The sequence below is a fragment of the Talpa occidentalis genome, unplaced genomic scaffold (assembly GCF_014898055.3).
Source record: "Talpa occidentalis isolate TD23 unplaced genomic scaffold, MPIMG_talOcc4v2.1 talOcc4.7, whole genome shotgun sequence".
Taxonomy (NCBI): Eukaryota; Metazoa; Chordata; class Mammalia; order Eulipotyphla; family Talpidae; genus Talpa; species Talpa occidentalis.
In genome coordinates, this window is record NW_023605083.1 from 84,186,393 (window position 1) to 84,201,423 (window position 15,031).

General features: G+C 39.8%; 1 protein-coding gene across 2 annotated transcripts in view; it reads right to left on the reverse strand.

Annotated features, from left to right (window-relative positions):
- The window catches only part of SSH2 (slingshot protein phosphatase 2), a 263,078-nt gene that overhangs the window by 19,212 nt on the left and 228,835 nt on the right, over positions 1-15,031 (reverse strand). For both annotated transcript variants that reach the window (XM_037493772.2, XM_037493771.2), the window contains 3 exons: positions 12,643-12,689; positions 7,608-7,754; positions 2,145-2,345 (listed from right to left, as the gene is read on the reverse strand). In XM_037493772.2, the coding sequence (XP_037349669.1) occupies positions 2,145-2,345; positions 7,608-7,754; positions 12,643-12,689 (395 nt within the window). The remainder of the gene's footprint in view (positions 1-2,144; positions 2,346-7,607; positions 7,755-12,642; positions 12,690-15,031) is intronic.

Genomic DNA, 15,031 nt, shown 5'->3' on the forward strand with positions numbered 1-15,031 from the left:
GACAGAGGAAGACATCGTCTATGTGGTATCTAAAAAAGCCAAACTCTGGGCCTCCCAGGTGGCGCAGCGGTTGAGCGCTGGGCAGCCAGGCTACCCGCAGCCTCTGCAGCGCCGGTTCAATCCCCAGCCACTGGTGAGGGTCCCACATGGTGTGCAGACCTCTCCTGCTGCACCCACTGCTCCCCTCAGCAGTGTACTTCATCAGTCTGCCTGTTCTGCTCCCCACTCTGGCTCTGGTGAATCCTCTCACCCTCCCACGCTTCTGACTATACCCAGTGCTTGTATAAATAATCTTTAAAAAAAAAAAAAAAAGCCAAACTCGGAGAAACAGAGTTATGGTTACCAGAAGGTACAAGTTGGAGGGAATGAGGACACATCGGTCAAAGAGTACAAACTTTTAGTTAAAAAATTAATAGGGCCTCCCCCATGGTACAAGGGGTTAAGTCTTGGCACTATAAACTACTGGCAGCCACTGTAGCATAAGTTTGATCCCCGGTCAGGGAGCTAACCCACATGTCACAGCAGACCTCTCCTGTCTTGCCCACTGCTCCCCTCAACAGTGTATTTTAGTAGATCTGCCTGTTCTGCTCTCCACTCTGTCTCTGGTGAACCTCTCATCACCTGCACCTATGGCCTAGACCCAGTTCTTTATGTATGCATAAATAAATAAAAATGTATGCATAAATATGTATGCATAAATAAAAAATAAATCTTAAAAAATAAAAGATTAATAACTTATGAGAATTAACAAGTTAATTACAGGTATCTAATGTGGTAGTATTAGGTTGTTGGAAAAGTCATGATGCATTTTTAGATAGAAAACAGAAAAAAGTCATAACTTTTCCAACAGCCCAATACTATTGTGATGCAGCTAACAATTGTCATTGTAGCTAACAAAATGTATCACAAACTTGAATGTTGCTAAGAGAGATGTTAAGTATTCTTGCCATAAAAACAAAATGGTAATTATGTGAAGGGGTACAGGTGTTAGCTGTGTTATGGTGATAGTCAGTTTGCAATGTGTAAAGGTATCAAATTAACAAGTATATCTTTTTTTAAAAAAAGATTTATTTATTTATACAAGAACCGGGGTACAGGCCAGATGTGTGGGAGGGTGAGAGAATTCACCAGAGACAGATCGGGGAGCAGAACAGGCAGACTGATGAAATGCACTGCTGAGGGGAGCAGCGGGCAAGACAGGAGAGGTCTGCCTCACTACATGGGGCCCTTGCCGGCAGACTGGGATGGAACTGGCACTGCAGAGGCTGCGGACAGCTTCACAGCACGGCGCTCAACCACCAGCGCCGCCAGGGGAGGCCCTAACAGGTATATCTAAAACTTATATAATGTTATATGCCAATTATATCGCAATAAAGATGGGGCAAAAAAGAGAAACAGTGATGATTAAGTACAACGTAATTGCTCAATAAATGTTACAGTGTTTGTGAAAAAAAAAAAAAAAATCCATTGATATATGTGATAGGAATAAGACCTAGAGAAATAGGTATGACAACATTAACTGCTGTCTTCAGGTATTGAGTTTATAAATGATTTTTCATTTTCAAACTGATTCTTCCCTTTATAGTTTTCTATAAGACCCCTATTTCTGGTAGGCACTTTTCTACTTCAAATGGGTTACAGATGCCTTAAGTGTCCTGATTTGCCACATGACCAAAATTACTAGCATGGGCTTAGTGAAATAAGCAATGAAAAAAAAAAAAAAAAAAAAAGCTCAAAGCAGCAGGAGGTATTCCTCTTGGTTTTTTTTTTTTTTTTTTTTTAAGGAATGGTTCAAAAAATTTCTAGGATTTTCAGCTAAGACTAGCATTATCTTGGGAACAGTCAGCATCCATTATGATACACCAGTTGCATTTGGGTTTAGGAGGTGCTGAGAAGTGTTTGTTAAAATCTGATTGCACCTAATTGAGAACCAAAATAAGGTATTTCACACTTTGGTTTAGATTAAATGCTTAATCCACTCTGGTAATCCTAAATGCTTATATGTATCAACCGGATTAACAGATTTCAATTTAAAAGATAACAACACCATTCAAATTAGACTGAGAACTAGCTACAGAGGACATTCCACTTTGCCTTAGGTAGCATAAAGGAGAAAGATCCAAGAAAGTCATTTAAGGACTCACCTTGCCAGCAAGATCCCCTGGTACTCTTCCAGTTGTCTCATGAAGCTAGGGTTGGGCTTGGTCACTGTGCGTCTCTCTTTCACGTAGTCATAGGCACGGTCCAGATTCCAGCCATATTCCTTCATTGCATAGGCAATCACAGTAGAGGCTGAGCGACTCACCCCCATTTTGCAGTGCACAAGGCATTTAGATCCATGTTTCCTAGTTTGGGGAGGGGTGCATTGAGATAAAGAGGAAAACACAATAGCAAGAATATTTTAAAAGTTAGGTTCTAAATGTTTCCAAGTTTTTCTTGTCCTGCCTTCTTCCATTTTCATGGTATGCAATCCATCCCACTTTAGTGTACACCAGGACATATTTTGAAGGAGGGTATTCTTGCCCTCTGAGGATGGTAAGCAATTCAAAAGTAATATTTAGCAATATTCAGTGTTAATAATATTAAATATCTTTAGTTCACTCAGCAGACATTTATCACATGTAAAACAGTGTGCAAGGTACTGGGATGTAAAGATAAGTAACAGTTTTACCCTGGTGGAAGAATCAGACAAAATTCAAAATGGTAATCATAGTGACAGTTGGTTACAATGTGTCTCAATTTGAGACGTTAGTCTCAATTTTCAATTGAAAGCTTGGCCTCCATTTTGTGTGTGGTTGGAGGTCTGTCCCTGTTAGCCCTAGAGGTGTGCTTTATGGTTCACACACTCTTGAGTTATAGGTGTGGCAGTGACTCATCCAGTTTATCCAAATGTTCTGAGTTGCTTCCAGTTCAAGTTCCAGTAAGGGTTCTGTCCCTGGAGGAAAGCACAAATCAGATGACAACAACCCTCCATTCCTCTCTGTTCAGATGCAGCCCTGGATATTACTTTTCACAACACCATCACCAGTGCACCATTATGTAGGGCTACACAACTGGAGACGAGGGATGGGACTATGAGCTGTACTAGAGGCTTTCTCAGTGAGGAGACAGAATGAACAACTACCTGTTTTCTTGTTTTTAAACAGGGTGCACTATGGTGATGGTGGATGGGTAAATTGGTGGTAGAAATTCTATGGGGACTACACCTGAGAAAAGAAAGCAAACACCAAAAAAAAAAAAAAAAAAAAAAAAAAGGAACAATGATGTACATTAAAAAAATATTTTTAATAAAGTGATAAAAAGAGGGCCTCCCCTGGTGGCACAGGTGGTTGAGCGCAGCGCTGTGAAGCTGTCTGTAGCCTCTGCAGTGCTGGTTTGATCCTGGCCGACCGGCCAGAAATCCCACATGGTACATCAGACCTCTCCTCTCTTGCCCGCTGCTCCCCTCAGCAGTGTGTTTTGTCAGTCTGCCTGTTCTGTTCCCTGCTCTGTCTCTGGTGAATCCTCTCACCCTCCCTTGCATCTGGCCTGTACCTCGCTTCTTGTATAAATAAATAAATAAATCTTAAAAAAAATAGTGATAAAAAGAAATAAGGTGAATGAGAAAACAGTAAAAAATCCCCAAAAAACCATGCCAGTTTTTTAAAAGATTTATTTATTTATTTATTATTTTTTATATTCTCCATACAATTACAACCCCCTTATTTTGACCCCAAGCCCTCCTTTCCCTGCCCCCTCACCCGTCATAGAGTGTCTCTGGTTCATAGTTGTTTGCCAATTTTGATATTTTCTTTCTTTTTTTTTTTTTAAAAGATTTATTTATTTATTTATACAAGCACTGGGTACATACAGTCAGAAGCGCGGGAGGGTGAGAGAATTCACCAGAGCTGGAGCGGGGAGCAGAGCAGGCAGAAGGACCGAAGTACACTGCTGAGGGGAGCAGCGGGTGGCAGGAGAGGTCTGCGCGCCATGTGGGACCCTCCTCCAGTGGCCAGGGAGCAGCCGGGGATTGAACCGGCGCTGCAGAGGCTGCGGGCAGCTTCACAAACCAGTGCTCAACCACTGCGCCACTGGGGAGGCCCAATATTTTCTTTCTTATAGTTATTCTTTTTCCTGGTCCCTTATTTAAGTTTTCTAGATTTCTGCTATGAGTGAGACCATCCGGTATTTTTCTTTTTCTTTCTGGCTTATTTCGCTGAGCATGATCCCTTCCAGCTCCATCCATGTTTGCTGCAAATTGCATGTGTTTATCTTTTTATACAAGAATTGGGGTACAGGCCAGAGATGCGGTGGAGGGGTGGTAAGAGGATTCACCAGAGACAGAGCAGGGAACAGAACAGGCAGACGGACGGAAGTACACTGTTGAGGGGAGCAGTGGGCGAGACAGGAGTGTTCTGTCCCGCCCTGTGGGTTTCTCCCTGGCGGGCCAGGAATCGAACTTGTGCTGCAGTGGCTGTGGATTGCTTCATAGGTTGTGTCTTAACCCCTGCGCCACCAGGGAGGCCCAAAACCATGCCAGTTTTAACATGCCAGAGTTTATTACCTTGAATATATACATTCGGTTATGCTAATTCTGCTAATAATAGTGTTTGGCACAGAGTAAGCATTCACATATTTGCTAAATGTATGAACAAACCTAAAAGGACCTGCTGATTAAAACTTTAGTTATAAGTAGGTACATTTTAAGATCTGGAAAAAACAATGGTCACTCTTATCACTAGCATATATGGGTTGGAACCCTTCTCAAGTGGCTATTCCAATTTAAAAAAAAAATGCACATCTGCCCAACAGGGGAAATCTATTCATCCACTCACTGTATCACAGTAGACAAATTTCCTTACAGAAGTTTATAATCCTTCTGCTGAAGATAGACACATGAAAGAGTTAAGTACTAATGCAAGGAGGCATGAGGTTAAGTACCAAAACCAGAGTCAGATAAACTATAGGAATGCAGAGAATGGTTTGGAATAGCTGAAACAGTTTCAAAAGGAAAGTAAGATTAACTTGTTAATTAGATACAAAATTTTGGTGTCCTAAAGTTCATGTGGATGTGTGTCTTTGTGTGCTTACATTATCCAAATGACCAAGAAATACTTGTTTTTCTTATAGTATCATAGGGTTTTTCATTTGGATTACAGTTGGGAAGCCAATACACAGTGACGCAGATGGAAGTTCAGACATGTGCTCTGTATTGTCCCACCAAGCTCTGACAACTTTAACCTCATGTTTTAGGTCTCTACCTACAGGCATGAAGGCATTGCTCAAACGTGAACAATTCTAAGAAAAATACAATCATGAAATCCACTCCCACAAAACATTTCATTATTTTGAACCAGGTTTTTTCAGTGGGTGGCTTCTAACTCAGGCAATGAAGGATCTTAAGTCAGTCTCAGCTAATCCAATTTCACCTTTCAGTATCAGCACTGCCTTCCATGTGCTGATTAATTCAGATTAAGCTATAATCACATTAAGGGCCTCCCCTGGTGGCACAGTGGTTGAGCGCTGGGTTGCGAAGCTGCCTGCAGCCTCTGCAGTTCCGGTTCGATCCCCGGCCGCAGGGCGAGGGTCCCACATGGCACACAGACCTCTCCTGCCTCCCACTGCTCCCCTCAGCAGTGTATTTCGTCACTCTGCCTGTTCTGCTCCCTGCTCTGGCTCTGGTGAATTCTCTCACCCTCCCGCGCTTTCGACTGTGCCCAGTGCTTGTATAAATAAATAAATCTTTAAAAAAAAAAAAAAGCTACAATCACATTAGAATCCTAAAGTAGGGCCTCCCAAGTTTGGTGCAAGGGGTTAAGACACAACCTATGAAGAAATATTTCCAAATACTATAGCAGTAGGCCTCCCTGGTGGCACAAGGGCTTAAGTCTCAGCACTATGAAGCTATCCGCAGCCACTGTAGCACAAGTTTGATCCCCGGCCAGGGAGCCACCCACATGGCGCAGCAGACCTCTCCTGACTCGCCCACCTGCTGTTCCCCTCAGGGGTATATTTCTGTCGGTCTGCCTGTTCTGCTCCCCAATCTGTCTCTGGTGAATTCCCTCACCCCCCACACCTCTGGCCTATACCCCAGTTCTTGTATGCATAAATAAATAAATCTTAAAAAGAATCCTAAAGTGATCCATTTTTAGGTAGGGTCTGGAATCCAGGGCCCTAATTAAGGTGACACACATGAGGTTCCCAGGGTGCCATTTAAGAAGGTATTCGTTCTCACATGCTGCCCTATACTTGCAGGAAAGTGAGTGCCTGCTTAAATGTAATTTAGGTGTCAGTCCTGCTGAAATCAGTTTTCTGTTGGGATTGGGGTGGGGGGTGGTCTCAGTTTACTGTGTGCCAAACACTGTATTATGAATAAAATTAGTATTACCTAATGTTTACATTCAAGGTAATAAATGCTGGTTTGTTAAGACTCAAGTCATTTGAGTCAGATTGTTGGGATCACAGCCTCCCTTTTTTTATTTCCAGTTCCCTTTCCTTAAGGAATTAGACTTTTCCCATATATTGATGGACTCTGAAATGAGATACTATTTTACATCCTATTTTCGTCTCTACAGTCCTCATCTGCACAGAAGGGTGACAGTATTGTCACTGGGTTTTGGAAATTATTACATGAGAGAATACAGGTAAAGTATCTGGCACACAGTAAGCAAGCCATGAATGGTATTATTATTGAGACTATTTTAATATTAGGCTTCAAGAATCTAAAATACTCTTTCCATGGTTGGCTCGAGACTGAAGGAATGGGCTCAAAGCTAGAATATATGGATTCAGGGTAACTAAGAAAAGGAATTTCCAGGCCAGGAAGGCACTTGAGAGAAGTGTGGAATTATTCTTGAAGGAGGACTTTAAAAATGAAAGTGTTTCTCATTTGCCAAAGATGATTTGAAAGCGGTCCCACTTTCAAAAAAAAAAAAAAGGGAACATGGAAAACACACTCATTTATGATTCCCTATATTAAAGGAATAAATGGGAGTGTCAAGGTAACCCCCAGGGACTTAAAAAATCAGTATTGACATAATACTAACACTAAATTAAATTATTAAATAGTTTTACTGAAAAGACCCACAATTCAAGGAAGATAGAATGGCTAAAGAATAGAATGGCTAAAGCAATAGAATGGCTAAAGCAATAGAATGGCTAAAGAAAATTCCATGATTCAGAGTATCACAAAAATAAAGTAAAACAATGGGAAAAGATTTCCAAAATTCACTGTTTCTTTTCTCTCACTTTCTTCAGAGAGGAGCTTGTATACTTCCAATTTAAATTCTGTTATTATTTTATAACTTTCAAATGTCCCCAGTGGCAATGTAAACATTTCTTTTAGAATTTCTTCCTTTTCTTATTTCTATTTTTTTTCCTGCAGCTTAAGTTTATTTTCTCTAATTTTGTGCTTAAAGGACATAGCCGACATGAGGTCATCATCTTTCAGGGGGGTTTCATTTAGAAGAAAAGTATTAACCTACTATTCATCTTTCCCCTAGTATTAGGGAATCTCAGTTTCTTGCTTCCTTTACTTCTTTAGGAAGTTATTTATTTCTCTCAGCGTCCAGCCATGAGTTTTACATAAGGAACAGGGATCAGTGTATGTGTTTAGGACCATTACTCACTTTGCTTTAGAGATGAATTTGTAAGTGTCATTCCAGTAAGCCAGGAGATCTGTTGCCTCTTCATCATATACCCGGATGTTATGATACTCAAAGACTCCTGGGAAGAAGTTATCTATCTCTCGAGTGACGTTCAAGATATACCGCACCCTGCGAGGAAATCGAGGGAGAAAGACTCAGGTGAAATCCAACTCACAGCACTGTTTTTCTTATTTAAAACTTGTTTACTCCATAGCTGTGAAATAAATACTAAGAAACTAATGGCAACACTTAGTGTAGAAGCTGTGTAAGAGGGTCTTGGGTATACCAGGGCACCAGAGAGTCACTGCGAATGAAGTTGTCTACCAAGTTCAATACCTAAATTCCATTTTCAGTTTCTGTATACTTATAAAATTTTATTTTTGAGTCTTTTGAAACTATGCTTCATATTTTACTCCAAAATCAACCCCAAGCCCAAGATCTGACCATTTTTCTTTAGTGACTAAGATTACCGGTAACACAATTTATTCTTTGAAAGTCATTTGTTTTAAATCAGATTACTGACATGTACCCTCAAGTAAAAAAAATCAGAAAAGGGAAAATTTTCCTCTATCTTTCTAAATGCCAGTTTGTCAGATTTTGCTCTCTTAGCCTTCAGATTACATGAAAGACAAATGAACCAGAGCTGGGAGCGTCAAAGTAAACTTGGACTTAAAATCTAACTCTATCTAGGTTACATTCTTGGCTGCTATGGCAAGGGATGTGTCTGAGATTTCTCCCATATTGAGATGCTTGCAAAAAAGGGTTTATGTATCAAAACTTTCTCTGCTATCTCTCTTTACTGCACATTCTGAATAAATGCTCAGATTTAACTTGCCAAAGGATTATCTTTTCTCAGTGTTTTGTGGACTCAAACATCAGTGGAGTTTTCCCCAACAATGCAACAGGGCCTCACTCATTTCTCTCTGTAGAAGCTGCTTCCTTCTCAGAACCACTTTTACAAACCCAAAATCTGAAGTCAAAGAAATAAATACAGAAAGGGAGAGCCCTAGTTTAGGGGTTAAGGTCAACAGGTTCAAGTTTTTTTCTGGGACATTATTTAAAACTGTTTTAACTTAGCACCAAAGTCCATTGCTAGAAAGGATTTTTTTTCTTTTTAATTTGAAAATCAAGTAAGTACATGGAACCGTGAAGAACAGTTCTCATGTAGCAGTTTCCTAAAAGGTTAAACATGTAATTACCATAGACCCAGCAATTCTTATCCTAGGCAAAAACCCAAGAAAAATGAAAACACAAGTTCACTAAAAATATTCATACATAAATGGTCATAGCAGCATCCATAATATAAAAAAAAAACCCAAATATCCATCAGCTGAGGATGAATATAGTATTTATCCATAAATTAAATATTATTTGGAAAAGAAAAGGGCACTTAAGTGTCACAAGTTACAACATTGATAAACCTTAAAAATATGTCATGTGAAAGAAACCATTCTTAAAAGACTACATATTGTATAATTCTACTTGTATAAAATATCCAGAATAGGCGAATCTATATATAGAGAAAGCAGATTTATAGTTTTTAGGGGCTGGGGAAAAGAAGGGAGGTGGGGTGAATGCTGAACGGTTGTTAATACACTTAAAAGCCAGTGAAAATACATTTTAAATGAGTAAATTGTAGGATATATGAATTATATCTCAATAAACTGTTACGAAAAAAAGGCAAGCATAACACTCTAATTTTATTTAGAATAAAAATGAACAATATCCCATCTCCAATTCCATACTTTAGTAATGGATCTTGGCAGGACACAGTTTCCCAATTTTTATCATTACAGAGCTCCAAGCAGTCACCTACTGGAATTGACACTCATGGAAACTTCTGCCATCCCTATATGATGTAGCATTTTACATGGAGTTCTAAAGTCAGTTGATTGTGGAAAAAAGGCCTTATTGTCAAAATTACAGTTGAAATCCCTTAAATCATCAAGATTTAGTATATGTGTTTTTTTTTAATTTTTTTAAAGATTGATTTATTTATTTATACAAGCACTGGGTACAGTCAGAAGCATGGGAGGGTGAGAGAATTCTCCAGAACAGGGAACAGAACAGGCAGACCAACAAAATACACTACTGAGGGGAGCAGCGGGTGCGGCAGGAAAGGTCTGCGTGCCATGTGGGACACTCACCGGGTGGCCGGGGATTGAACCAGCACTGCAGAGGCTGCGGGCAGCTTCGCAGCCCAGTGCTCAACCCCTGTGCCACTAGGGGAGGCCCCGTTTTTGTTTTTGTTTTTAACAGATCCCTTAACTGTAATTATTTAACCACTAAGTTTAAGAATCAGTGAATATCAAAGATGTAAGTATAAGTCAGCATAGAACCATACTGTTTTTAAGATAAATAAAAGCAACTGTGTTTGATAATTTAGCTTTTTAAATAGTCAATGATATGTCTCACCTCTAGCTGGGGTTATAAATCAGAAGTCACAGTCTATGTCAAGCACAAAGTGATTCTAATACATTTGGCAAACACTGCTATATCAAATTAAACATTCTATCTAGATGCTGGTTTTCCATAATGATGGAATTTTTAAAGCCTGATGACTTAGGAGATTGTCAAAATCTTTACCCCACCCCCAAATAAATCTTAAGCAGAACCCCCGTATATAAAGAAGATAAAAGATGTCATTACTCTGGCTCATCTAGAAATCCTCATACTCAGAGGAACCTTTGTTTATTTTGATTAATTTTTATTAAGGTAACATTGGTTTTCACTATATGTGATTTAGAGGAACAGGTTCATGCCTCATCAGGTGTATGTCCCACAGCACACCCACCACTGAAGCACCCACAGTCCTTTATCACAGACCATTGGGGTCCCCTTCCCCAGAAGGGGAGCTTTCAAGGATCCTAATCAGAAAATAACTCATCTGGGATCAGGCTTTCTAGGTCCAAATAGGGAAAACGGCAGACACAGGATTAGGTCTTTTGAATTCCCAGCTTCATTTACTAATTGATTTCCTCCCTTTCTTAACTGGCAAGTCACAGTCCTCACATATGTCAAGTTTTCCATCTTTCCTCCACATTTACTGAGTGCCTTCCTGGTATAAAGTTCTGAGGTAGACATGACTAAGACAGTCTCTGCATTCAAGAATGCTAGACCCAAGGCTTATCAATTAAAAACTTTCAAGTTCTGGGCCTCCCTGGTGGTGCAAGGGTTAAGACGCCACTTAGGAAGCTATTCACAGCCTCTGCAGCATGAGTTCGATTCCCAGCCAGCCAGGGAGCAACCCACATGGCACAGCAGACCTCTCCTGACTTGCTTGCTGCTTTCCTCAGCAGTGTACTTTGGTCAAACTGCCTGTTCTGCTCCCCACTCTGTCTCTGGTGAATCTTCTCACCCCTGCATCTCTGGCCTGTACCCCAGCTCTTGTATTCATAAATAAATAAATCTTAAAAAAAAACAAACTTTCAAGTTCTATTATTTATTTTCTTATCTTAAATTAAGTAATCCACCTCCACCTACCCCTCCTCATCCCCCTCAGCCCTGAACATTTTGTGTAATTATTTGGCTTAAGCCCTGTTCCAAGTTCTTTTTAGCAATTATGACATACCTTTCTTCTGGGGGAAAAGTTAAAGATAACCAGAAAACTGACTTGTAGCTGAGAAAACAAGTGGTTAGCAACCAGTCAGGAATCCATCATTATCTCTCAATCTTAATAGGTCTTATATTTGTCTACAATCAAGAGTTAGCAAAGCCAGTTTCCATACATAATTTTCTCTTGATGACTTGACCACGTTCAGTGAAAAACTTAGGAATTAAGAAGTAAAAAGCAGAAAGTTTTTGCTTTCTAAAAGTTCACATACACTGTGGTCTCAATTGCTACCATCAGGGCCTCCCCTGTGGCGCAGCGGTTGAGCACTGGGTTGCGAAGCTGCCCGCGGCCTCTGCGGCGCCTGTTCGATCCCCGGCTGCTCCCCGGCCACAGGAGGAGGGTCCCACATGGCGCGCAGACCTCTCCTGCCGCCCGCTGCTCCCCTCAGCAGTGTACTTCGGTCCTTCTGCCTGCTCTGCTCTCCGCTCTGGCTCTGGTGAATTCTCTCCCCCTCCCGCGCTTCTGACTGTACCCAGTGCATGTATAAACAAAACAAACAAACAAATAAATAAATAAAACATGCCTCTAGAAAAATTAAAAAATTAAAAATCAATTGCTACCATCAAACCTAAATTTAGGGATACATTTCTTAACACAAGGTAGGTCTTGTTAAATTTCAGAAACTTGTCGCTTTTACATTTATAATCTATTTAGTCTTCAAGCAGCTTACTAGAAAAGGATATGGACTGAGTCTAATTTATCTTTGGGTCCCTAGCATCTAACTTTGTGCTTGGCCCATAAAAGATACTTGATATATATTGAATGAACAGCTCTGTGAACCCAACATATGCAGTACTCTTACATAAAAATAACAACCAAGGACAAAACTATGAAGATAGTAAAAAGATCTGTGGTTGTCAGTGTTTGGGTGTGGGGGAACAAGTGGCCAGAGCACAGTAGGATTCTTAGGTCAGTGAAAATACGCTGTAAGATAGCATAATGACAGAATGCTATTATACATTTGTCCAAATCCACAGAATGTACAAGTGTGAATCATAACATATCTATGGACTTTTGATGATTATGACATGCCAGTGTTAAGTTCATCAACCGTAAAAAAATGCATCACTCTGGTGGGGGGATGATGATAATGGGGAGTGGGAGGGGACAGTCTGCATTTGTAGGGGTACAGGCATATGGAAAATCTCTGAACCTCCTCCAATTTTGCTGTGAACCTTAAACTGCTCTTAAAAAACAAAATAAAAACCAATAACTGCATTTGGCTTTAAATAGCACCAAAAATTTGCACATTTGTTTCTGAAAAAACAAAGTCCACTGAAACAGTTGGTCTTTTTTTGGGAAATAGGGGGATGAAACAAAGGGAGAACAGACATTTTAATTATTTACATTTGATTAGATTCAACTGGAAGAAACTCTTAAGCTTAGCAATTACTGTGTACTTACCCTCGGTTCTGTAAGTCCTCTAAGTTAGAGGCATTCCACTCTGAGCCCTGTGGAACCAAAGAGACAAGGTTAGGGAGTATTAGCAAATCAACTAAATATAAAACTTGAAAAGGAGTCCTGTAAGGGAAGAAGCAGAATTTCTAACAAGAAGATCAATAACATCTGAGTTTCCTCTCTGCGTGCTTGGCACTTACATTAGTTTTCACAAATGACAGAGTAAGATTATCATCTTCATTTTTACAGATAAGAAAACCAATCCTTATAGAATTAGAGTAATTTTTGCTGAAGATCACATTGCTGGAGGTGTCTCTTACCACCCTCCAAGTTAGATACTTGTCATCCTTTTTCATATTACTGTGATTTTTTTCTTGATAGCATATAGCAAAATTTGTATTTACATGTTAATGTGCTTATTTAATAACTCTGTGCTTTACCATAAAATGCTTCTTGAGAGGAGCCAGGTGTCTTGTTTCCTATGGAAACCACTGCACAATACCTGGCATCTGGCAGGTATACAATAAATATTTGTTGAATGAACAAAGTGGCATTATTATGAATTAAACTCAGATTTCATTCTAAATTTCACACTCTTTCTAGTGCATTGTGTTGCAGCCACGGAACTGGAGTGTGTGTGTGGTAAGGAGAGAGGGAAACAACAGCTCTGTCAAACAAATGAGGGAACCGTAATATGCAAATTTAAAGAAGGGGGTTCAATATTGTCTGGGAGATATTTCAATTGTTAACCTTTCATCACACTTGCTTTCTTTTTCCTTCCCTTTCCTTTAATGCTTTTTCCTCTGAACCATTTGAAAGTAATTTTAGCCACTGTGGCATTTCATTTCTGATCTTATAACATTTAACAACAAGAACAGTCTCTGACATTATTCCATTTTTACAACCAAGAAAGATAACAGTCATCATTCATATTTGAATTTCAAAAGTTGTTCTCAAAATGTCCTTTATTATATACACTCAGTCAAGGATCACACTTTGCATATAGTTACCATGTTTCTGCCACCTTTAATACAGAACAGTGCACACCTGCCTTTATTTAGTCTTTCATGATATTGACATTTTTGTAGACTACAGGTCTGTAATCTTGGAGAATTCCCTACAATCTGAATTTGTCTTGACTGTTTCCTAAAGGTTAGCTTTAGGTCAAACATTCATGGTAAGATTATTACAAGAGTGATGTTGTATACTTCCTAATGCATCATGAGGTATATAATGGCAGTTTGTTCCATTATTTGTGAAGCTGAGTTTGAATTCTTGGGTACCTTTGTGTTTGTCACATTGCTCCATTATAAAGGTTCCTTTAAAATTAGTAATCTTTGGGCCTCCCCTGGTGGCGCAGCAGTTGAGCACTGGGTTGCGAAGCTGCCTGCAGCCTCTGCAGTGCCGGTTTGTTCCCTGGCTGCTCCCCGGCCACCGGAGGAGGGTCCCGCATGGCGCGCAGACCTCTCCTGCCACCCGCTGGTCCCCTCAGCAGTGTACTTCGGTCCTTCTGCCTGCTCTGCTCTCCGCTCTGGCTCTGGTGAATTCTCTCACCCTCCCGCATTTCTGACTGTACCCAGGGCTTGTATAAATAAATAAATAAATAAATAATAAATCTTTAAAAAAAAAAAATTAGTAATCTTTGAGGCCATGTGGCTATCCTGTTTCATAAAAGTCTTACATCTTCAGCATCAACTGATAATTTTGCCCAAATCAATTATTTTAGTGGAGGTTTCTGATCCCAGTATTCCTTCTGTATGTCAGCTGGCATCCTTCTGTAAAAGGGAGCTTCACCTAATTAATACTCCCCCGCTTTATTTGAGAGTCTCTATGGACTTTGGAATTCTTTTTGTATTCAGTATGTTATAATCCATAACCACCACTATTTTGTTTTACTTTATTTTTTGGACACTCAAGTTGTCCTGACTTTGGCCAGTGAAAATCTCATCAAGCAGACTCCTTTTGATATGATCCCATTAAAATCTTTGCACACTCTCTTGATTTCTACACTTGATCTTAGCCAAAAGGCCAAGAAGCGATGCACACTTTCTTGCGATACACAACATTTCTATTCAAAAAGTTGTTCCAGATTCACTTTATAAATGAAAGCAGGCATTTCCCAAGGAGTGCTGTTTTTTGTTAGTGAAGAATAATATTTTGTAATCAAGATCTGGGCATTAACTATTAATAGATACGCTCATTACTACTAGGTGTCATTACTTCTAAAACTTTTCAGTGGACAGATCTAGGAAACCTTTCTAAAAAAATATTATCTTATATTGATACCTCCAATTCAAATCCAACACCACAAGGTTATTCCTTTTTTTCCTTCCCATCTTCCATCATTTTTTTATCTCCCTACTTTACAGTGAGTATCTTGGCTCCCAACAACTCA